Source organism: Oryctolagus cuniculus, chromosome 10, assembly GCF_964237555.1.
Source record: "Oryctolagus cuniculus chromosome 10, mOryCun1.1, whole genome shotgun sequence".
Taxonomy (NCBI): domain Eukaryota; kingdom Metazoa; phylum Chordata; class Mammalia; order Lagomorpha; family Leporidae; genus Oryctolagus; species Oryctolagus cuniculus.
The window spans coordinates 693,058-717,877 of NC_091441.1; the positions used below are offsets into that span (position 1 = coordinate 693,058).

The following is a 24,820-nucleotide window of genomic DNA, read 5'->3' on the forward strand; positions in this document are numbered from 1 at the left end:
ACTGAGGTGTGACCACGGTGTGTGGTCCCTGACTGAGGTGTGACTATGGCGTGTGGTCCCTGACTGAGGTGTGACCACAGCGTGTGGTCCCTGAGGTGTGACAATAGCATGTGGCCCCTGACTGAGGCATGACCATGGTGTGTGGCCCCTGACTGAGGCATGACCATGGCGTGTGGCCCCTGACTGAGGTGTGACCACGGTGTGTGGTCCCTGACTGATGTGTGAGTCATGGCGTGTGGTCCCTGACTGAGGTGTAACCACGGCAGGCAGTCCTTGAACATGTCACATGGGACATGAGCAGTGGCAGGAAGTCCCTGAGCTTTCATGAACTGCAGCTCTGACACAGTTCCTGAAAACAAAACCTTGTGAGAAACCTAACGGCACGGTCACCAAGGGGAGCAAGTGTCCGGAGTTGTCCTGAAAGCCCAAGCGGAACAGCAGTTCTCCTATCTGTGCCACCCACTCCCAACATGGACCGCGGGAGGACTGCCCAGAAAACTCGGTACCGTACACACAACTTTCAGTATAAAAGCTGCTTCATGAATGATTTCACGGGTACAGTAAATACTGAACGTAACTCACCCGACCATGAGGAACCCCTGGTACAACGGCACCGACGCGAAGTAGAAGACGGAAGAAAACACAGCCTTAAAGAGAGAACACCGGGAATCAGGACGGCAGCCGTCAGGGCCATGGGTCCCCATCAGCCTCGCTAACACCGGGAATCAGGACAGCAGTTGTCAGGGCCACGGGTCCCCGTCAGCCTTGCTAACACCGGGAACCAGGGTGGTCCCCGGTCAGCCTCGCTAACACCGGGAATCAGGATGGCAGTCGTCAGGGCCATGGGTCCCAGTCAGTCTCGCTAACACTGGGAACCAGGGTGGTCCCTGGTCACCCTTGCTAATACTGGGAACCAGGACAACAGTCGTCAGGCCCACGGGTCCCAGTCAGCCTCGCTAACACCGGGAACCAGGGTGGTCCCTGGTCAGCCTCGGTAAGACCAGGAACCAGGGTGGTCCCCGGTCAGCCTTGGTAACACCGGGAACCAGGACGGCAGCCGTCAGGGCCACAGGTCCCAGTCAGCCTCGCTAACACCGGGAACCAGGGTGTCCCTGGTCAGCCTCGGTAAGACCAGGAACCAGGGTGGTCCCCAGTCAGCCTCGGTAACACCAGGAATCAGGACAGCAGCCGTCAGAGTCACGGGTCCCCGTTCAGCCTCGCTATGCGCATCCCCCCAAGCATAAGCCCCGCAGCCCCCGGAACCCAGGAGCGGACGCACCTGCATGGTGGAGATAATGAGGCCCCGGTGCATGACGAACTGGCCGAGTGCGGCGGACCTCTTGTAGCTGTTCCTCCCGTGCACCACGAGCAGCCTGCCGATGTGCCTGAACTGAGTGATGGAGAAGTCTGCCGCCAGCGAGGCCTGCCTGCCTTCCTGCAGAGAGAGTGGAGAGCATGCGGGCATCAGGGCGCACGCCCCATCCACTGCAGGCCACGTGAGCTCTCTGCACAGCTGTGACAGCACAGGGCCCACGGCCCTAGGGTGGATGCACTGAGGAGGTGCTTCACACGAATTTGGTGTAAGGAATCTCTTGGTAGCACAGAAATCAGGCAGAGGCAGGCATGGCACCAGGGATAGGCACAGCACCCCCGTCCTGGGCCTCCTCAGCCAGCTGCCCAAACCTCAGTTATCTCAAATTTTAAAAAACGATCTCGCCCACTGCAGCCTCCTCCCTGCCGATTGGGACGCGCCCACTGCACGCCTCCTCCCTGCCGACCGGGACACGCCCACTGCATGCCTCCTCCCTGCTGACCGGGACGCGCTGACCACGTGCTGACCACGTGCTGCGTCCTGACCGTGAGCTGTGAGTCCGTGCCGGGAAAGAGCAGACCCACCTTTCCTTCTATTCCAATCCCGCAGTCCGCCGCCTGGATCATGCTCACGTCGTTCCCGCCATCACCTGAGGAGCACAGAAGCGCCTGTCCATCATCACATCTTCCTTGTAGGACTTATTGTTTGAAAGACAGAATGCCAGACAGATGGACAGAGATCTTCCACCTGCTGATTCACTTCCCAAATGCTTCAGTAGCTGGGGCTGGGCCAGGCTGAAGCCAGGAGCCATGAACTCCATCCGGGTCTCCCACAGGGCTGGCAGGGGCCCAAGCACTGGGCCCTCTGCTGCTACCTTCCCAGCTGCACTAGCAGGAAGCTGGATCACCAGGACTTGCCCCGGCCTCCAGTACCGAGTGTGGGCATCCCACCTGCGGCTTAACCTCTTAGCCTGCTACACAGCACTGGACCCCATGTCTTCCGCTGTAGCACCAGAAGCCGTTTTAAACGTTGCCAGGAACGCAGATGACATCAATCTAGTTTCAGAGCTGGCACACAATTTTGCCCGTCAATGCTAGAGCATCAGCCTTTGCGTGTCACTCACGCAGGCTCTCCTGTTGCGTGCGCCGACCCCCGGGGCTGAGCCTGCTCACCGACCGCGCACGTGCGCCTCCCGGTGTGCTGCTGCAGCAGCTTCACGACGTGGGCCTTCTGGGTGGGCGAGCAGCGGCAGCAGACCACGGCGGGGCACTGGCAGGCCAGCTCCACGAGCTCGTGCTGGTAGTACTTCAGGCACACCTGCAACACCGACCGCGTCAGCTCTGCCCGCATGTGGCTGCTGACCACCCCACTGCTGGGCATGGCCTGGCCCAGCCGTTCAAACCGCGTGCCGGTGACTGACACGCACGCACACACGCACAGGAGCACACTGACCACAGCTGCACACGCACACACATGTGCACACACACACACTGACCACAGCTGCACACGCACACACATGTGCACACACACACACTGACCACGGCTGCGCATGCACATCATGGCACATGCACACACACAGGAGCACACTAACCACGGCTGCAAGTGCATGTGGCACATGCACACGCACCTGTACACGCTCACATTAACCACGGCTGCACATGCACACACACACGCACAGGAGCACACTAACCACGGCTGCACATGCACACGCACATGCACACACTGACCACGGCTGCACACGGCACACGCACATGCACACGCACACACTGACCACAGCGGCACATGCACACGGCACAGTGCCCTTCACCCAGGGAAGACCCCACGGCTGACGGGGAGTTGGCAGGGCCACGCGACCTGGCTCCACGCAGAGACTGGGGAGACGGCAGGGCCACGCAACCTGGCTCCACGCAGAGACTGGGGAGACGGCAGGGCCACGCGACCTGGCTCCACGCAGAGACTGGGGAGACGGCAGGGCCACGCGACCTGGCTCCACGCAGAGACCAGGGCTGCTGCAAAGGGAGCAGGCGTCCCCACTGCCCTCCGTGGAAGGTGAGGATGGTGAGCACCTCTCCAAGCCCTGGTGCAGGTGCCGCTGTCCACCTTCCTACTGTGAGGACGTAATTCACCAGACACGGACAGGCGGGAAAACAAAACCATCTCGGCACAGAATTCAGTGACGTGGACCCAGCCTGCCCCTGCCGAGGCAGCTCACTTCCTCCCGGCAGACTGCGCCATGGCCCGAGCCGGGCTGCGAACCCCAGGACCACAGGGCTTAAGGAGAGCACTGACAACTCTGCTACTTCACCTCCCTTGACCCCCACCAGGCCTTGTGGACCTGCAGGACAGCCTGCTGCCGGGCAGGAAAGGCCTGGAGTGACCAGCCGCCTCTGCCCAGGCCAGACCCACGAAGGAAACAGGGAGCACAGGGTGGACGTGGCCATCTGCTGTGCAGTCTCCTGGGGCCCTCAGGACCTTCTCCCACTTGAAGTGCCCGCCCCCTATACCCCACGGGCACACATGCACATGCTGGCTTCACAGACGGAGGCCATGAACCTGGGTCCCACAGGCAAGACGGCGAGGTGGGCGGGGCGGGGAGCAAGGAGCACGAGGCCCACCACCTGACAGGCTCTGCAATCAGCCTGCACCAGCCCACCTCGAACCCCGGGGATGCGGCCCGGAGCGGGAGGGCGGGGCACGGGCCAGTCTCACCTCCAGCGAGTCCCCTGAGATGACCAGCGCGCAGTCATGCTTCCTCCTGAGCGCGTTCAGCTCCAGATGCGCCTCTCCCCGACTGGCGACCTTTCCAGGGAAGCAGTGCCGGTTAACGTGCTGTGCTACCTGGATTAGCACTGACAAATACAGGGCACTCCAGAGTCTCAGAACGGGGTAAACGGTGAGCTGGTTTGGGAGGGGCCCTCATAAAGCTCATGGAAAACCTGCATTATGAAGAACTGTGTGTAGATTTCAAAATGTTTTTCCATCACGCAATTTTTCTTTTGGAGAGGCAGAGAGTTCCATCTATTGATAGAGATCGCCCACCTGCCAGCTCCCTCTGCAAATGGCTGCAACGACCAGAACTGGGCCAGGCTGGAGCCAGGAGCTGGGCACTGAGTCCAGGTGACGGGCCGGCGCGGGGGTGGGGATAAGCTGACTTTCCCAAGTCTGAAGGATGCGTTTCAACAAATCAGGCCCCAGCAAGGTGGCCTCCTCATCGCTAGATATCAGGTCAGAGACAGGATTATCTAAATCAAGCTTTTGTTGAAAGACGTCTCTTTGTAACATGCTGAGGATGCTATATATATTTAAACACTGTTTCTGCTACCTCTGCTGTGAGTTTCAAGCTATTCCACTAATTCTTGGTTGCTGTCTGATGGATTAAATAATCTGAAAGAGTAAAATTGGGGCTGGCGTTGTCCTGCAGAGCCATGGCTGCAACACTGGCACCCTGTATCCGAGTGCCAGTTTCAGTCTCAGCTGCTGCACGTCTGATCCAGCTCCCTGACACTGCACCTGGGAAGGCAGCAGGTGATGGCCCAGTACTTGGGCCCCTGCACCCACATGGGAACCCTGAATGGAGTCCCAGGCTCCTGGCTTCGACCTGGCCCAGCCCCAGCTATGACCAGTTCCCGCAGTCATTTGGGAAGTGAACCAGTGAATGGAAGATCGCTCTCTCTCTCTCTCTCTCTCTCTCTCTCTCTCTCTGTCTTTCAAACAAATAAATAAATCTTAAAGAAAGAGTAAGCCATACTCCTGAGCTATCACTCCATTTGGAATGTAGACGTTTCAGAACCACAGGTGCGGCCTGGACGTCCTCTCCAGGTGGGAACAAACACAAATCCCAGGTGGCCCGCATTTATCTAGACCCATCTCTGACCAGGTAGGTTATACTGTGAAAAAATAACTTCAACTGTGTTTTTTTTTAAAGATTGATTATTTATTTGGATTGCAGAGTCACAGAGAGAGGGAGAGACAAGAGAGAGCTCTTCCATCCACTGGTTCACTCCTAGAAGGCCATGGCAGAGAGCCAGGAGCTTCATCTGCATCTCCCACGTGGGTGCAGGCGCCTAAATACTCAGGCCATCTTCACTGCTTTCCCAAGCGCGTCAGCAGGGAGCTGGGTCAGAAGTGGAGCAGCTGCGACCCCAGCTGGTGTCACCTGGAAGGCTGGCCCTGCAGGAGGCAGCTCGGCCCACTGCTCCACGCCGGCCCTGTGGTGCTGTCACACTGAAAGGTCAACCACAACGGGTCTGAGGTTTCACCAGAAGCATTCGCAGTTCAGCCGTCAGCTGCAGCCTGCGATTCTGGTGCTGCAGCACGAACCACGCTCACACGCGAATGGCAGGCAAAGCTTTCCGCAGCCGCAGGGGCTTCCTAGACTCCGCACGGACCACGGACTCGCCGGCGGTCAGCACCGTGCATCTTTGTCTGAATTAAGTTTAGTCCTATGATGCAGGCAGCAAACGTGGGAGCTGAGCTGAGGGAGATGTGTCACGGCACTGGCAGCCGCTGGGCCAGCGGTCCTGGACACCCCGCTGACACCCACGGTGTCCTGCACACCTGTGTCCACAAGTCGGACAGAGCAGCACTGTGTGCGCACAGTGATAAACACACAACAGCACTCGTCAGTCCAGAGCTCTCTTGGCCTGTGGATCAAACTGACTGTCCCTCGCTACAAGAAATCCATCTTTAACATGTTTTTAGAAGCTGAGTAAGGGGGCTGGTACTGTGGCATAGGGGGCTAAGCCTCTACCTGAGGCGCTGGCATCCCTTATGGGTGCTGGATCGCGTCCTGCCTGCTCCACTTCCGACCCAGCTCTCTGCTGTGGCCTGGGAAAGCAGTGGAGGATGGCCCGAGTGCTTGGGCCTCTGCACTCGCGTGGGAGACCCGGAAGAAGCTCCTGGCTCCTGGCTTTGGAAAGGTGCAGTTCCGGCCGTCGCGGCCATTTGGGGAGTGAACCAGCAGATAGAAGACCTCGCTCTCTCTGCCTCTCTGTAATTCTGCCTTTCAAATACATACACTGATCTTAAAAACAAAAACAAAGTGGTTTAGATACAAACTTACTGGTCTGAAAACATGAATGTCTTGTGTTCTAGACACCAAATGTGAACTTTTGGCAATACAGGTCGCGGTCTCAAGTTTATCGCCGGTGAGCATCCATATCTGTGAGCGACACAATTCACACAGGTGAACTTCAACAACATAGCCCCACGTGCAGCCCTCCACACACGGTCACAGCATCACTCACACCAGCCCAGACGTGGACGCAACATGAGTGTCCACGCGTGACACGGCTCCCTTCAGCTCTCTCTACCCGAGTGTCAGAGTTTTTCTTTTAAAGCCAGCTGACACTTTGCAGCCTCAAAAGCTGAGCCCCAAGTCCCGGAGGCTGAGCGGAAAGCTTGTCCTCAGCACAGACGAGCCCAGCCGTCGGTGGTGTGACACTTACACCACAGAGTGCCATCCCGCCTCCTCCCCCGGCCACTGAGCATCACCGCGAGAAAGGCAATGGCACAGCTGGTGGCCGGCACACAAGCATGGGCCCACCATTCCCAGGAAAAACCGCCAGCTGCAAGAGCAACGTCGGTGGCACGACAACGTGCTCCAGTTGCCCAAAACACCCGAGCCGGGTGCGGGTGGGGGGCAGGCGTGGCAGCCTCCGGTTTGCAAGCAGCCGGGGTGGGGGCAGGGCCAGTGCTCCGCACGCTTGTGCTCCGACGGTCAGACTGCTGACTGGGGGGTGCAGGGTGGGCAGGAGAGGGTGTGGGGCTCTGGGCCTGCTGACTGGGGGGTGCAGGGTGCGCAGGAGAGGGTGTGGGGCTCTGGGCCTGCTGACTGGGGGGTGCAGGGTGGGCAGGAGAGGGTGTGGGGCTCTGGGCCTGCTGACTGGGGGGTGCAGGGTGCGCAGGAGAGGGTGTGGGGCTCTGGGCCTGCTGACTGGGGGGTGCAGGGTGCGCAGGAGAGGGTGTGGGGCTCTGGGCCTGCTGACTGTGGGGTGCAGGGTGGGCAGGAGAGGGTGTGGGGCTCTGGGCCTGCTGACTGCGGGGTGCAGGGTGGGCAGGAGAGGGTGTGGGGCTCTGGGCCTGTGTGCCGCTCGCACTCCTTGGAAGCACTCAACAGGCGGGCTTGTGACAACCCCATGCCCCAACACCCAGCTTCTGTCAACGCAAGGTGCCGAGAACCCAGAGCCAGCCCAAGACCTGGATTCCCACACTAACACCCAACGAGCATGGCCTGCTACGAGCTTCACCCTGGCTGTGTGCAGACACTGAATGGAGGGGGTGGGGGGAGCACACGGCTCCGGCAGGAAGCACACGGACGCTCGGCCTGGGATGACACAGCAAGGGATGCGTGAGGAGCCCCAGGGGAGGCTGGCAGCACGCGTGGCTCGGCTGGGGGCAGCTGACACGTGTGTCGCTGGGAAACACAGGAGAGGGGGAGGGATTCCAGCAGTGAGCTGGCAGCCACGTCCCAGGCATGAGGGGCGGGGTGTGGCCCGTGCACCAAACACTCCCACCCCCGCTGCTCTGCAAGGCTTGCCTGAGCTCCGACAGCCAGAGGCGCGTGCCGTACCTTGATGCCCGCGTTCCGCAGCATCTCCAGGGTGGGCCGCACGTCGGCCTGCAGCTGGTCCTCCACGCCGGTCAGGCACAGCAGCTCCATTTCCCGCTCCAGGCTCTCCACTACCGCAGCCACCTTCAGCATCCTGTCATGGACGCTCAGCTTGGCCTGGCTGTATCTGCTCTGTGGACAGACGCACACATACTCTGAACACCTCGCAGAGCCGCGGAAACGCGGAGACACACGCGTGCACAGTTGACGGGGACGTGATGAACCCAGCTTCAGAGACAGGCACGGGCGTGGAGGCCAGTGATGGGCTCACCTCAAAGTCCTGGTACTGCTCCTCTGTTAGCGCCCTCCTCGCCACCACCAGGGTGCGCAGCCCTTCGCGCGCCATGTTCCCGCACTGCAGAGAGACCACAGTCACTGGCAGCCTCTCGGCCCCTCTGGCAAAGCTGGGTCCTGCCCTGCTTTCCCTGACAGTGCACCTGTGGCTTGCCCCGGGGTGGGAGGGGGTGGAGGGCCCGGATGTCACAGCTGCACCTTTGACCTTTGCTCCAGGAAGAGACCGGCCACACTTGCACAAAAGAGGCACAGCTCTCTTTTCTGTCTTAAGATTGATTTATCTTTTTGAAAGACAGTGACATGGTGCATGAGCAGGAAGCTGGATCAGAACCAGAGCATCTGGGACTGGAACCGACACTCTGATATGAGATGCCTGTGGCGCAGAGATTAACCCACCATGCCATAATGCTGGCTCCAGAAGAGTGCTCATTTACCTAAGTGACCATTTCTGCTCCCCACCTACGTGACACCCACACTCCGGCTGCTCCCGGGAGATGGCAGGTCAAGAGATGGACACCTCGGGGCACCCTGAGCTCAGCAGAATTCCTCACAGTCACAGCAGGGGTTCTCTGCATGCTGGACATTGGCACCAGGCTGTCTGCAGCCAGCAGAGGAGGAGGTGACAGCGGTGGGATGGGGACACACCTGGTGGGGAGGCCTCACGTGGTGCAGCAGCTGAGACCTGGGGTCTGGGTCTGAAAGCTGTTTCTGCCCCGTGCTATGATGCCCTATGCCGACTCTCCCTGCGGCTCTGCTGTAACGCCTCCTCACTGGCCTTGCTGGCCACCCCAACTGCAGACACAGGCAAAGGCAGTGTCACCAGCTGAGCCTGGCGGGATAAGCGCCAGAATCCAGAGCTACAGGGCCTCCCTTCCTTCTGTGCAGAGGGGAGCATGGGACCTGACACATGTCATGGACAAGAAGCCTCTAGAAGCACAGAGCACCAGACAAAAAACCCAGCACTTCCCCTTTTAGATGCACAAATTCAAGACACAGGCTGGAGGTGAGCATGCCGACAGTCAACTGCACGTTCAGGGAGAGAAACCCACTGCTGGCACGTCACACACGCTCCCTGCACGCCACCCACATGCCCTGCACGCCACACACACTCCCCACATGTTACATGCTCCTTGCACGCCACCCACTCTCCACGTCACACACTCCCTGCATGCCACTCACACTCCCAACATGTTACACGCTCCTTGCACGCCACCCACATGCCCTGCATGCCACACATGCTTCCTGCACACCACCCACACTCCGAACACGTCACACACTCCCTGCATGCCACTCACACTCCCACCATGTAACACATGCTCCCTGCGCGCCACCCATATTCCCAATAGTCACACACGCTCCCTGCACGCCACCCACTCTCAAAATGTCACACACACTTCCTGCACGCCACCCACACGCCCTGCACACTGCCCATACTCCCAACACGTCACATATACTCCCTGCACATCACCCACCTCTTGACATGCTACCCACACCCCCAACCTAACCCACCGTCCCTGCACGTCCCTCAAACCCCCCACACGTCCCCCACACTCCCCACATCTGACCCATGCTCCTGGCACATTGCCTGCACTTCCAAGTGTGCACCTGGCTGATGGCTGTGTGGACAGGGGCCGGGTCTCAATCTCCAGGTAGCACACGCCAGGAACACCACCTTCCTAACTCCTGTGGGCCCAGCCCTGCCTCCTGGCCAGGGAAACCCCGAGCAGCCCTGCTCAGAGAGGTGCTGGGACTCACCAGGGCTGCCACCGCCCCCTGGGCATGAGGCAGTGCTGGCCATCTTGGGGGTGGGGCTGGCCTGGGATGGAGGCCAGAGCCTGGGGAGCAGGACCGCTGCACCCCTTCAGGGACAGGGGCCCTCTTCTACCAGGAAGACACCAGTGAGCGCTCATGACTGAGGGCCACCTGAGCTATGCAGGCCTAAGCTTTAAACCTCAAAGCTAGCATTTCATGGAGGGAAGTTTGCTTTATAAAAACTAAATTTACCAGCACCGCGGCTCACTAGGCTAGTCTTCCACCTGCAGAGCTGGTACCCCAAGTTCTAGTCCTGGTCAGGGGGCTGGATTCTGTCCTGGTTGCTCCTCTTCCAGTCCAGCTCTCTGCTGTGGCCCAGGAGTGCAGTGCAGGATGGCCCAAGTCCTTGGGCCCTGCACCCGCATGGGAGACCAGGAGAAGCAGCTGGCTCCTGGCTTCGGATCAGCGCAGTGTCACCTGTAGCGGCCACTTTGGGGGTGAACCAATGGAAGGAAGACCTTTCTCTCTCTCTCTCTCACTGTCTAATTCTGCTTGTTAAAAAAAGAAAAGTCATTTATTAAAAAAACAAAACAAAACTAAATTTAAAGAAGAAGAGCAGGGTCAGGTGCTGTGGCATAGTGGGTTCAGCTGCCACATGCAGTGCCTGGCTTCAGCGTGACCCAGCGCAGGACACTGCAGCCATCTGCGGAGTGACCCGGCAGGTGGAAGAAGATCTCTCTCTCTCTCTCTCTCTCTGTCTCTCCCTTTCCCTCTGTAACTCTGCCTTTCAAACAAATGAATAAATCTTTATAAAAAAGAAACAGGCAGCACAATGAACTCCATGCTCTCGGAGCGCCTGGACCGCTGATACTGTGGCTGGCCGAGTCTCCCCAGCCAGAGCGAGTGCCCGGGCACTGGGGTGGGGACAGCACCCGCACACGGCGCACCTGCTCATCCCTTGTGCTGGGCACCCTCTCAAATTTCAGCTTTGAGGACGCATTTCAAGTTATGATGATGCTTTCAAAGCCCTACCCCCAGCACACGTCGCGAGCTTTGGGCATGTGTTGCTAACGTAGAGAATAGCAGGTTCTCCACAGCACATGAAGCGGCCACTTTTTGAGATGGGGCAACTTTTGCAGCCCAGGCTGGTGGACGCAGCTCAGGCCCTCAGGCCGTGTGATGGATGGGACTGGCGGAGGCGGGACCAGGAGGCAACATGCTACTGGGGACAATCCCCTCCAACCCGAGGAGCTAAGAGGAGCCGAGTGACAACATCCACATGAAAATGAGCGTGAACAATGTGAGGATGCACGTCGACAAACACGTCCCCAAGAAATGAACCCACGACACCGTTCTGAACGAGAAGGAAAGCAAACGCCAGCAGCCCGGCCACGAGACTGCACGGCGGGAGGAGCAAAAGCACAGCCTGATAAAGCTCACGGCAACCCGTGACCTCGTCACACACGTGTGCGGGGGCCTGGCGGCGGGTCTGGGGCAGCAACGGGAAGTGACGGTGAAGCGTGGGAACGGCCTCTGACCTTCGTGCGCTCGGCACTGGGGACAGGAGCACTGCTCCGGGAGCACGCACGCTGGCCCCCTGACCACAGCGGTCACTCGTCACCTCCGACACGCGTGTTCCCAAGGCCACTTTCAGTGGTCAGATGTCAGTCGGTAAACAGAAGCCTGCAGCTACTCAGGGGTGTCTGGCGATTCCCTGTGAAGCCGGCCAGCTCTGAGGGTCTGCTGAGCACTGTGAGATCGGGCACAGCAGCCCCTCCTGGGCCGCGCACCAGCCGAGACCCCCACCCTGCTCATGGATGGCCGAGGCCCCGGGCAGACGACCCGGCGCCCTGGCGAGGCGGGGCCGTGCTGTCTCCCGTCAGGGCTGGGGGAAGCAGGCCCATCGCAGCGACCCCTCAGCCGACCCAGGGCAACCTCGTGGCAAGCCTGCTGCAGGCTTTCGAAAGCTGGCCTGGCTGAGACGCAGAGCACAGGTGCGGGGGCAGAGCCTCTGTGCATGCAGGCTCCGAGGGCTGCTCAGCTTTGTCTTCTCACAAAGCCACGGCCTGCCAGACCCCAGTGCTTTCATGACAGACACTGATGAAGGTCATGAGATCTTTGGAAGGAAAATGCAAGTTGAAAAAAATGAACGTACAGAGTGTTTTTAATAAAGTTATCTTTGTGAAAATCAATCTGACATTATCTGTCTGTTGCAAGACATTTATTGATTTGACCTCATAAAGCTAAATAAATTAAACAAGTATTTTACAATTAATTGCACGTCATTATGACCAAAAGTAATTTTTATGGCATTTTACTAGGTCTTCAGGGAGCTTAATGTATTCACGTCCCTGATTAAATCAAAGCGCCCTGAAGGAGGTATTGATTCGTGCTGCCAATACCACTGCGAACATCGGGGCGTGGCAGGTGTATCGACAGGTCATCTGTGAGGGCTGACAGCGGGACACAGCTACGTGAGCACCTGCACAGCTGCGCGCGTGGCACAAAGGGTCCTGTTGACAACAGCGATGGCTCTCGTCCCCTCTGAAACCCAGCCCCTGGTTCACACATGCACTTCACAGCAAGGGATGCAACCACATGGGGCCGCCTGCAAGTCACAGCTGTTTAGGGCAAACCTAATGCCCTGTGGGATAGTATCTGAAACTAATTTTCTATTTTTAGGTAAATCCTATACACAAATTAGCACTAGATTAAAATTCCAATTAAAGTCTCCTTGCAAATATTTAGCTTACAAAATAAATGTATAAAAATATAACCTTGGTTACATACACAATGTTACGAGTATTCAGAACTCTGCAGTGAGCGTCTGTTTCTGCTATCGTAAATAAATTTGCTTCCTGGAGGATGTACTTGAACACACCCGCGGTGCTTACCCACACAAGAAAGCACTGCCTATTTATATGGACACAAACACAAAATTCACAGGTGCGTATGGCTTCTACCCTGCATGCTTTATGCAACTGAGAACTCGAAGTATTTAAAATAATTTAGCGGAAACGTGATACTATCTTGGGCAACCTATTGTGTGTGGTTTGAGATTTCAGTGCCTGATTTATTACAGCGGTACCAGTGTCTGCTGGTTGGGATACACATTTTCTGCCCCTGCTCACTGACCGTGCTAAAACACTCACCTCCTCTTCCAGCCAGTCGTTGTACTGGACGATGGCCGCCATGGCCGTGTCGGCGCCTTTCATGTAGAACGTGATTTCCGCTGTCGACTCGTCCTGCAACACAGTGAGCACAGGCACGCCTGGGTGGCGCTGGTTCTTGCAGGTAATGCTGGTCTCACAGAAAAGGCACCAGAAAAATAATCCTTGGTGAAGGTGCTCCTTTGTGGGGAGCCGTCCATGTATTTTTCCACGCAGAGCACAATGACCAGAGAACGTACCCTCGCTCTCTGTGAGGCAGCGTTGGAAGCTTTTGAATTGTAATTTGTTAGCATATAAACTAGGGTTGCAATGCAAGCATTAATTCTCTAAAAATTTTGATTTGACTGAATGCTTCACAGATTAGCCAAAGTCCAAAATAAGTTTTTGCTATTTGTTAAAAAAAAAACCAGTTTAGTAGCAGTATATTGTAGCAATTTCATGGTCATAAATCACTCAGTGAAACTTTCTGGACTGCTACTTCAGTTGAAAATGAAACAACATTTTCAGTTGATCAGAAGTTGGTAACAACACAATTTACTTGCTCTTCCTGCAGAAGTCTTAGGAGAGTTACTTTCTATCACTAGGTGTCTACCTTAGCTTCTCAGTTATGAGTTACTGGATTTTCCTTTAAAACAAAATATAAGCATATTGCATTTATGAAGATATTTAACTGTTATTTTGGGAAAATTTTGGATCTTAAAATACTGAAAAATGGCTCACATACTGCCACCCATGTAGGAGACCCAGATGGAGTTCCTGGCTCCAGGCTTTGGCCAGGTCTGGCCCCTGATGTTGCAGACATGCTGGGAGTGAATCAGCAGATGGAAGCTCTCTGTCTCTCTCTCCCTCTGTCTCTGTCTCTCTCTCTCTGTCTCTGTCTCTCTGTCACTTAGCCTTTCAAACAAACTGGGGCTGGCATTGTGGTACAGAGGAAAAGCTGCTGCCTGCAATGCTGGCAGCACATGGGCGCTGGTTCAAGTCTCTGCTGCTCCTCTTCCTATCCAGCTCCCTGTTAATGGTCTGGGGAAGCAGTGGAGGATGACCCAAGTGCTTGGGCCCCTGCACCCACGTGGGAGACCTGGAAGGAAGTGCAGGTTCCTGGCTTCAGCCTGACAGCTGTGGCTATCTAAGGAGTCAATCAGCAGATAGAAGATCTCTGTCTCTCCCTTTCTCTGTAACGTTCAAATAAAATAAATCTTTATTTTAAACAATAAACAAACGTTCAAAAGGCGTGGCTGAAAGAATGGATGTGGCACGCTCCAGCCATCCCCGTGAGTGACGTCAGCAAGCCATGCCTACCCTGACGATGACTCCCATGCGCTTGCTCTCCGACGTGAAAGGGAACATTTGCAGGACGCAGAAGGTCAGGATCTGGCCGCCTGGCGTCCTCAGCTGCATGGAGGTGAGATCCCTGCTGACCAGAGTGAGCCCCACGCTCTCTGTCCACTGCACCAGCGCAACCTGTGGGAACAGCAAGATAGCAGGCCACTGAGTTTCGTGGAAGCCACACCAGCGAGCGGGAGCCCCTCGTGAGACACGGCAAAGTCAGGTCTGGTTCTGCAGCCACCTCAGGCTGCACCTTGGACAGTGTTTCACAGGCGAGCAGCAGGACACAAGGTCCCTTGGTCTTACTTCTCACGAGGCCTCCAAGGTCACAAAGACGCACTTGCAGTGCTGGTCTCGCAGCTCTGGAGAGCCAGACGGTTTCGAAATCTGGAGGGGGCCCCGGCCACTTAGTCCTGGAGTGTGAGCTGCTGAGGCCCCTGCCTCTGGTTCTCAGGGGACTCCAGGAAAAGGCAGTCCCTCACGTGCTCGGCAGTGCCGACACCTGCCAACAACCCTCGCTTGCATCCTGGGGCCCAGGCCGGTCTCTTCTGACGCTGCTCGCCACCTAAGCAGGAGGAGCTTGTTCCGGCCTTAGGCTTTGAACACTCAAATCCCATCAAGAACATTCTAAATCCCGTCCTGTGTCAGTGTATTCCTGACCCCATGTCTGTCCTCTGGGCTCTCACACTGATTCTGCAGGAAAATGATAAGACTGCTCTGGTCTGGGGCAGCTGTGTAGCTCAGGATTCAGGACTCTGAGCAGAGCCCAGCACTCTCTCGATCCCAGTTTCCTCATCAATAATGTGGCTGCGACGGAGGCCGCCCACGGGGTCCCCGAGGGCTGGTTCTGGGTGCTCATGTCATCAGCAAAACGTGAGGATTTTGCACTCAACTCTTGCTCACAGAAGCCATCTACACGCGGGCAGACGGAACTGCAAGCCTCTGCAGAACAACGTAGGAAGGTCTTCCCGCGTCGGAGGGCTCACGGCTGGCTCTACTGCTGTTAGTGCTGAGTCCACGGTGCAGAGAGGGGGCGCCTGGGCCGGAGCAGCAGAGGCACGTGGGACTCAACACGTCCCTGCCTGCAGAGCTGCAGCAGGGCTGTGTGGGCAGCGTGGTGGGCCGCTCCCCGCCGCTCCCCGCCCCTCAGGCAGGCAGCCGGGGCTGCAGGCAGACAGACACAGACACACCAGTGTGGATAAGCAATTTTTGGATACTTTAAGTGGAACAGGACAGTCCCAGGAAAGCAGGCGGTGAAATACTAAGGGAGGTCTGGCACTCTCGTTCTCAGTTACTGATTTTCCCTGTATTTTACTAAAAAGGTCTTTTTTATTTTTTATTTATTTTATTTTTATTTTTATTTTTTTGACAGGCAGAGTGGACAGTGAGAGAGAGAGAGACAGAGAGAAAGGTCTTCCTTTTGCCGTTGGTTCACCCTCCAATGGCTGCCGCGGTCGGCGCACCGTGCTGATCCGATGGCAGGAGCCAGGTACTTATCCTGGTCTCCCATGGGGTGCAGGGCCCAAGCACTTGGGCCATCCTCCACTGCACTCCCTGGCCACAGCAGAGAGCTGGCCTGGAAGAGGGGCAACCGGGACAGAATCCGGCGCCCCGACCGGGACTAGAACCCGGTGTGCTGGCACCGCAAGGCGGAGGATTAGCCTAGTGAGCCGCGGTGCCGGCCAAAAAGGTCTCAAAATGAACACAAAATTGTGCATATTTATGGGATACTATGAGGTCCTTTTACAGGTATACACTGTGAACATCCAATCAAGGCAAATATATTTTAGCTGTCCAAGCATGTAACACGTGTGCACAGTGAAAACATCCCCAGTCCTAGCTTCTGTTTTTTTAAATGGACATGTACGTGGCACATTGACATTATGGTCACCCCACTGTGCCACAGAACCCGAAAACTTCCTGCTCCTCTCTAGCTGTAGCCCCACAGCCGCGAATCAACCTTTACATCAGAAACACATTCTATCAAGGAGGCACATAAGAGCGGAAGCAAACCTCCCTCCCTCATCCGCACCCCAGAAGGCAACTGGAGGTGCCTTTTCTCCTCCAGCACAGTCCACAACCAGTGCCCGCCACACCAACAGAGGGCAATGCACTGCACACCACGCTGCACACTGCACACCGACTGCCCCTTCAAGCCTCAGGACTCCTCCCCGGCCCTGCCCAGGGGTAGCTCAGACACCCTGGGCTCCAGCCTCTCGTCTGGCCATTCCCATGGCTCATTCCACAGCTCCAGCCGCTGGACACAACTCCACAACCTGCTTTCTGCAGTAGGAATAGCTACACACGTCTGAATTTCTCCTCGGCCCAAACTTATCATTTAGAAATACACATTTCATTTAAATTAATAGAATCATACAGTCAGCTCACCATTCAGGGACAGCAAAATGTTAGATGTTAGCTTGCCAAGGAGAGACTTAACTGCAGAATTACTGCTATTATCAGGCTATGACAACACTATGCAGTTAATGAGTTTTCCCATGGAGGAGAAACACAGCATCCAGTCTCCAGGGCAACCCGCCAGGGTCCTACCCAGCCCCGCACAGATGCGCCAGGCCCAGGGAGGCGGGCGTCACCTGCCCCTGCCCACAGCCCTGGCCGGGAGGGACACGCAAGGAACAAGCCTGGCCTGGCCCGTTCTGCTTAATGTGGTGGCTGTGAATGGCTGTGGCCGTGCCTACACGGCATCAAGGGAGAAACGCACCACAGCAGGAGCACCCACGTTCTGGAGACAAACCCGAAACACGAGCTGGTGACACCCCGGGTCTCAGGTGGCATCTGGGGGACAGCGTCTGTTCCAGCAGACGCCCGATGTCACCCTGACAAGCCCGAGGCTCCCCGCTCCTGATACGGAGCTGGTGCTCTTTCCTTAAAGGAGCGAAAGAGACACTAGCGGATTCTGACTCTGGTCTAAGTACGATCCCTGTCTTGGCCTCCTAGAAGATAATTCACAAAGAGCAACACGCTGGGTGTTTAATGCTCGTCAAATGCCACAGAAATGCTGCCGAGCGTCCTTCCTCGTCTCCGTGGGTCTTAGAAAGGTGGTGACTCCCACCCCCGATGACTCCGCCAGGCTGCAGGCCTCTCTCCTGACTCCCCAGAAGGCTTCACCAGGAGACGCCAAAATGGCTTCTGCTCCCCAGGTTTCGGGAGGGCTGTCACCCAACGGCAGCTGCAGCAGCATGGGCCGTGTCACTGGGCGAGAGCGGGGCTGGCCCGCCCCTGCCTCCCAGGCACAGCTGTGCTGAGCCGCCGGCTCCCGACCTCCCCGCGCGTTACCAGGACACCGGGGCCCAGGGCGCAGGACTGTAATTCACAGCATGGCAACGTGCCCTGACTCACAGTGCTAAAAAAAGGCACGTGGGCGACGACAGGAACCACAGCACCTCCAGAGCGGGGGCGCGGCCGCCATCCTGCAGCACCACTGCAAACGTAAAACCAACGTGGTACTGCACGTTTTTTTCCCAACAAAATTCTTCTATAAGCTGTTAACGACCCAATACTCTCAAGGTTAATTTTCAGTTTACACGGCAAAAGGTGACGCCGCCCTTGTGACCCACAAGCCGCACCCTTCCGAGAGCACCTGCGCACCTCACGGTGTCCCGCCGCATTTGGTGACTGTTCACTGTGTAAGCTCGGCTTCACAACCCCCCTGAGGCAGCAGCTTGCAACAGAAACCACGCAGCTGCTTCTACCCAGCCCGCGCTCCAAGGGTCGGTCAGCACTCAGCCTGGGGGCAACTCTAATACCAACCCAGGAAAAACGAACGCTGGACTTTTTCCTAAGATGGCGGTTCTTTAATCACCGCCCCTGGTGCAGGGCAGCGTTCTTTGGAGAACATAAATTAGCCACTTCTGGATTAGGCCTACAGGCGAATGCCAGCGAAGGAAACCACTCTGGATGAGGGTATGCGGAACCTCCAGCTCATCTGCTGCAGAGCCCACACCATGTGCTCAGCCCCCCAGAGATGCTCACTGCCCTGGACACCGGCAGACGCTCCAGCCTGACAGGGCTGTGGCCCGGAAACGGGGACCACCCTCACGTGTTCTTCCCACAGGGGCGGGGTGCTTAGACAGAAACCTAAAACCTGGTGACACTGAATGCAGACATGAAAGCAAACTGGACACACAGCACATCCTTGCCTGAGAGAAGCTGAGTCAGCGATTCCACGGCGTGCCAGGCCCTGTGCATCCTGAAACGGCACACTGTTTGCCTTTGCATTTTATCTCCACTTAACAGAACACCACACCAGTGCACCAAATCCATAACCAACTTAATATCCAAATAACTCACACCTAACGCTGGCAACACAGCAAACTGAAGGGCTGTCCCCAGTCTAGGCACGCTCTCTCCCACTCTCGGAGTGGCCTGGGTGTCAGAACAGAGGGCAAGGGTCAGGTGGGGGGGGTGGGGAGTCGGTTTGTCTTTTACTTCTGCAAGGGAGGGAGCTGCAGCAAGACACAGTGTCCCGCAGTGTCAAGTGGCCACTACCTGCATCGTGGGCCTCAGCACTGAGAGAAGAGCAACCACGCTTTTTCTGAAGAGGAAAAGACACGTGTTGGGTGGAACTCAACAGCAGTGGAAGGTGCACCTGGCTGCTGCCCCTCTCCACTGGGTGCTGCGTCACCCCACAGAGACGAGACCCCGCCTCCAGGCCATCAGCGCCTTGGGTCTGTGGTAACTACGAGCAGCCACGTCTGACCCCTCCCCTTCCACCTTCTAGTCTCCGACACTAATCTTCGTCTTTCCTGGAAGCAAACCAGAACGGTTCTCCCCTGGCCCTTTGCAGAGCGGCCATGGGACCTGGGGAACAGGCTGGGCAGGGGCAGGGCAGCTGTGCCCTGAGAGGTGCTGTCCTCTCCCCTAACACATCTCAGTCTCACAAGACCAGGTACAGGGGTCAGCGGGAACCTGCCCCTCACGCGTCAGAGACCAGTGAGGTCAGAAGCCACACGCCCGTCGGCAGCCTCCCTGGTGTCTTCCACGGAAGCCAATCGCAAGAAAACTCTAAATTAAATGCCAAAGATGAAGAGGAATTTTTAACCAATTACTGTAAAATATCATGAAAAAGGCCAAAGAACTTTTTTAAAAGTTTGAAATCTGGTGGTTTTCTCTAAGGTGTACATGGAGGAGGGGGCTCCTGTAGCATTTGCAAGCCAACAGTGATGTGCCAGCACACAGGCCATGCCTCCTGAGCGTGCACCCACCCCAACTCAGAAGGTCATGGGCCACACCTCCTCAGCATGCACCCACCCTGACTCAGAAGGTCATGGGCCACACCTCCTGTGTGTGCACCCACCCTGACCAGGACACCGTCACATACCTCCTGACCCTGCACTTGACACTGTCACACACCTCCTGAGCATGCACTCACCCCAACTCAGAAGGTCACAGGCCACACCTCCTGAACGTCTGTATCCTCCACACATGCACTGATCCAGCGGTATCTGTATTGCCCACACGTGCACTGGCTCAGCCGTGTCTGTATCGCCCACACCGCACTGGCTCAGCTGTGTCTGTATCGTCCACACATGCACTGACCCAGCGGTATCTGTATTGCCCACACGTGCACTGGCTCAGCCGTGTCTGTATCACCCATGCTGCACTGGCTCAGCCGTGTCTGTATCACCCATGCTGCACTGGCTCAGCTGTGTCTGTATCGTCCACACGTGCACTGGCTCAGCCGTGTCTGTATTGCCCACGTGTGCACCGGCCCAGCCGTGTCTGTATCGCCCACACGTGCACTGACCCAGCCGTGTCTGTATCGTCCACGCGTGCACCTGCCCAGCTGTGTCTGTATCGCCCACACGTGCACCGGCCCAGCCGTGTCTGTATCGCCCACGCGTGCACCGGCCCAGCCGTGTCTGTATCGTCCATGCGTGCACTGACCCAGTTGTGTGCCTGTGCCATGTGGACTGCCGCACCTCAGTTCACACTCTGGACCGTAACCCACTCTGCTCTATTCACCCTGCTGCTGGAGCAGTGCGGGCTCCGGTGCCCCCTGCCGTGTCTCCATCAGCGTGCTGGGTCCTGACCTCCTGCCGTCACAAGATGCTGGCGGCTGTGTCTGACTCCTCACAACCTATCAGAAACAGGCCCTTTGCTCCCCCAGGGCACACAACTCCACCTACCATGATTGTGTCTGGATCCCTGCACGTGGTTGCCTTGGATCTCACACTTTTACATAAACCCCATCAGTTGTTTTTATAGCACTATACGGTCAAGGTTCACATCTCTTTTTGGTGAAATAATTCTTCAAACCCTTTGCCAAGGTTTAAATTGGGCTCTTCTTTTCTTGAGCTTTGAGAATTCTTTATATATTTGGTCCATCATTTGTCAGATGCACATTTTGCATGAATTTCCCACGAGTCTGTGGCCTGCTGCCATGTTCTTATCCATGTCTTTTCAAGAACACAGTATTTTTACTCGTCATCAATGTTTTTTATTTGTGCTTTTTGTGTGTCAAGAAAACGTTCCCTAACTCAAGGCTACCAAGATTTCTCCTGTGTTTTTTGATAGAAATGGTCTAACTTCAGGCTTCCCACCTGGGTACAGCCTGGTTGGAGTCACTTTTCACGTGTGGTGAGGCCCCCGAGCAGGGCCCTTAGCCTGCAGCAAGCCCCTGGCATCTCACAAACACACCTGTGAAGTCTCCCGGCCTGTGAGCACGACACACTCCACTCTTCTTCCTGCTGTTTCCAGTATTTGAATACTGCACATTTTGTTAGAGCTTATAAATACTTCATGACGTTTTGGTGCTTTGTAAATGATATATTATAAATTTTCAATTTCCAGTTGCTTGTTGCTACTACATAAAAACATGAGTAACTTTTGTATAAGGACATCATAATGCGCAATTTTGCTAAAGTTCACTGTTAGATTTTAGTGGCTTTTTGGCAAAGTCTTTGGCGATAATCATGAGGAACAAGACAGTCTTCTCTGTCCCGCCTCGCCTTCCTGCTCTGGGAATGCCGTGGTGCGGTCCTGAGTGGCTGTGGGGTGACAGGAGGCCTAGGCTCTCGGCGGGTTCCTCACTGACGCTCTCTGGGACACAGAAGACGCTGTCTTCTATCCCCAGTCCACTGAGGGCTTCGTTGGGGCAGGTGCCTGATTGCTTAAGCGCTTCCCTGTCCTCTGCATCTACGACACGATCCGTGACTCCTCTCTGCTGCTCTACTGGTGAAGTGCACACACTGAGGGACTGGGGCTGGGAGCCAAGCCTGCGTTCCTCGGAGAAGATGCACGCCAGGGACTGTGACCGCTCTCCTGCGTTGCTGGCCTCGATCCTTGTATATTCTGTCATAGATTTTTGCAACCTTCTTAGGTGATACTGGTCTGACTGTGGGGTCGAGTTAACAGGCACCAGAAAACAAGCTGAGAAGTGCTCTTTCCCATTTTATTTTTTGGAAGAGTCTAGAGAAAGCATCATTTTTCATTACATGTTTTGGTAGAGGTTACCACAGCCACCTCAGCTCTTACTTTAAAATAAAATTTCTGTAGTTGACACAGAACCTGAGACACCTCTGGGGTATTTCAGAGAGGACTACAGGCTGCCTGGGGTGGGGGGAGCCGAGGTCACTGGCTCCTCTGATGGGAAAACTGACCCACCACACAAAGTGGCTGCTCTTGGATCCAGGCCAGGCCAGGAGGAGAGTTTGGTTATGTTCTTAGAATTGTATCTATGAAATACAGGAAACTGGTTCTCTATCAACAATTTTTTTTTTTAGAGTGGCTTCTCTAAAATCACCTGCAATTAGAGATTCCTGCTCACTGGCCAGGCTCTCAGCACGGTGTGCAGATTCCCAGGATGTCCCAATGTGAAGATCTTGGATTAATATCCTAATATAGAGACAGATTACTGGGGCTGCTATTGTGGTGTGGTGGGTAAAGCAGCTGCCTGCTGTGCCAGCATCCCATGTGGGTGCCGGTTCGAGTCCTGGCTGCTCCACTCCTGATCCAGCTCTCTGCTGTGGCCTGGGAAAGCAGAAGATGGCCCAAGTGCTTGGGCCCCTGCACCCACGTGGGAGACCCAGAAAAAGCTCCTGGCTTCAGCCTGACCTGGTTGTTGTGGCCATTTGGGGAGTGAACCAGCGGATGCAATCTCAGTCTCCCACTTTCTCTGTAACTTAAAAAAAAACAACAAAACACCTTTTTTAAAAAAAGATAAAGAGCCTCCCTCCGTGTCAAGTTTTGACTCAAAATCTCTACAGTGCAGATGAGCAATACTCTATAATGTAAAAGTGTGCATCTACTTCTTGATTTATTAAGCAATGCTCAGTAGACTTGAGGGAGACCCACAGACCAGCAGTCTAAAAACTCGCCAGCGTTTCTGCTGGGGAGCCAGGATTGACACTCAACACAATCATCCTGGGATTTAAATGAAACCAAACTGTCCCTGTCCTCTGTTATTCAATAGGACGAAGGCGCCTCTCTCAGCAGCTGTTCGAAGACTTAGTGTGGGAGCAGAAGTGCACCCGTGGCTCTGCGGCTGGGCGCCGTGGTGGACACAGCAGGCTGGCTCCAGCGTGACTGTGGGCCTGCAGATGGCGCCCTGCGTAGGTGGTGATAGTTGTTACTGCTCCAGGACAGTGCTGCACGGTGCCGGTGACAACAGACACCCTTGTCTTACTCTGCGCCCTCATGACGATGGCTGACGGCTTCACCTGGTGTGAGGGTGAGGCCGGGATCCTGGGTCACGCAAAGTGTCTTGCATTCTGCATGTGTATGATCAGGTATTTTGCAACAGCTTGCTTGTTTTGGTCAGGAATGTGTCGTGAATTTTAACTCAAATGCCTTTTTTCCCCAAAGTCTACCAGAGTCAAAAGTCTCATCAGTGTGTGTTTTATATTGAATTATTTACATTATTAATATATTTATATTTTATTATATTTTTTGGTATTGAGTCATCTTTGTATCCTAGCATAAAGGCTACTTGGGCATGGCATATTATTCTTTTAGGAGACTGTAAAGTTTGACACTATTTTTTAGGATTTCTGTATCTCCATTCATAAAACTTGTCTGAAAATCCCTTTTTTCTTGCGTAAGTGGTTACGGTATCTTTTGTCAGAGTTGGGATTCAGATGAAACTGCCTTCGGAGGGTGAAGCAGAGGGTTTTAAAGTTTTTCCTTGCTCTAGAAAAGTTTTCATAGTGTGGGACTTATTTGTGGCTGTCACTGAACTATAAAAGTGTTCTTGGTGATTATTTTTAAAGATTTATTTACTTACTTGAAAGGAAGAAATAGAGAGAAGGGAGGAGGGGGGGGAGAGAGAGAGAGAGAGGAGAGAGAGAGAGAGAGAGAGAGAGAGAGAGAGAGAGAGAGAGAGGTCTTCAATCCACTGGTTCACTCCCCAGGTGGCTGCAATGGCCAGCGCTAGGCCAATCTGAAGCCAGGAGCCAGGAGCCAGGAGCCAGGAGCTTTTTCTGGTTCTCCCACATGGGTGCAGGGGCCCAAGGACTTGGTCCATCTTCTACCGTGTTCTCAAGTGCGTCAGCATGGAGATGGATCAGGAGTGGAGAAGCTGGGACTTAAAACGGTGCCCGTGTGGGATGCCGGCACTGCAGGCAGAGGCTTAACCTTCTATGCCACAGCGCCAGCCTCTGTTTTGTTTTTTTAAAAATTATTTTCTGGCCAATTAAAGTTTCATTATACTTAATTTTGCTTATTTATATTTTTCCAGGACACAGTTATTTTACTGAGATCTTCAAAAAATATTAGCCTTGAGGCTATGTTTAACACTGTCTTAAACATTTGAGTCTATTTATTACATATTTTTTCACATGCATAATTTCACATGTATTCACTATTTTGCAGACTATTTCTTACCAGTAACATAACCACTCAATAGAATCTCAAAAAATGGGCTTCTGAATGTACTGCTTTTGCAATATTACGTTTATGTTTTCACCTTTCTTCCCATTTCTCTCAGGACGTTTTTAGTCTAATGCCACACTCCCGGCTTCACTCTTCATTCTGACACACGGGCCTGAGCGCAGTGCGCCGTGGCACACCTGCCCCAAGCTCGCCTGGGGGTGGGGCCTGTGAAGCAGCTGCTGTGCCTCTTCCCACAGTGTCTTTCAGGTGTCCACAGCACACCCAAGGGCCCTTCAAAAGTTCAAGAAAAAAAGGGGATTAAAAGGCATGTGTATTCTGATGCAAAAAAATTGGAAAGCCATGCAGCTTCTTCAGTTTGCACCTTACAACACACATTTCCTAGCACCTCTGGAGATGCCCAGCAGGAAATGCATGCGAAAGCTGAGGGTGCAGCGCCCCGTTCCTGAGGGTGAGGGTGAGCAGGTGCGAATGCCCTTCTCTGTTTCCTCTGGATGCTCTCAAGGA

At 55.2% G+C, this 24,820-nt stretch overlaps 1 protein-coding gene across 4 annotated transcripts in view; it reads right to left on the minus strand.

The window, feature by feature from the left end:
• The window catches only part of ATP9B (ATPase phospholipid transporting 9B (putative)), a 245,817-nt gene that overhangs the window by 19,176 nt on the left and 201,821 nt on the right, over positions 1-24,820 (minus strand). For all 4 annotated transcript variants that reach the window (XM_070049842.1, XM_070049843.1, XM_051840449.2 and 1 more), the window contains 10 exons: positions 14,438-14,599; positions 13,121-13,213; positions 8,194-8,277; positions 7,884-8,054; positions 6,375-6,473; positions 4,022-4,111; positions 2,485-2,629; positions 1,897-1,961; positions 1,280-1,435; positions 583-647 (listed from right to left, as the gene is read on the minus strand). In XM_070049842.1, the coding sequence (XP_069905943.1) occupies positions 583-647; positions 1,280-1,435; positions 1,897-1,961; positions 2,485-2,629; positions 4,022-4,111; positions 6,375-6,473; positions 7,884-8,054; positions 8,194-8,277; positions 13,121-13,213; positions 14,438-14,599 (1,130 nt within the window). The remainder of the gene's footprint in view (positions 1-582; positions 648-1,279; positions 1,436-1,896; positions 1,962-2,484; positions 2,630-4,021; positions 4,112-6,374; positions 6,474-7,883; positions 8,055-8,193; positions 8,278-13,120; positions 13,214-14,437; positions 14,600-24,820) is intronic.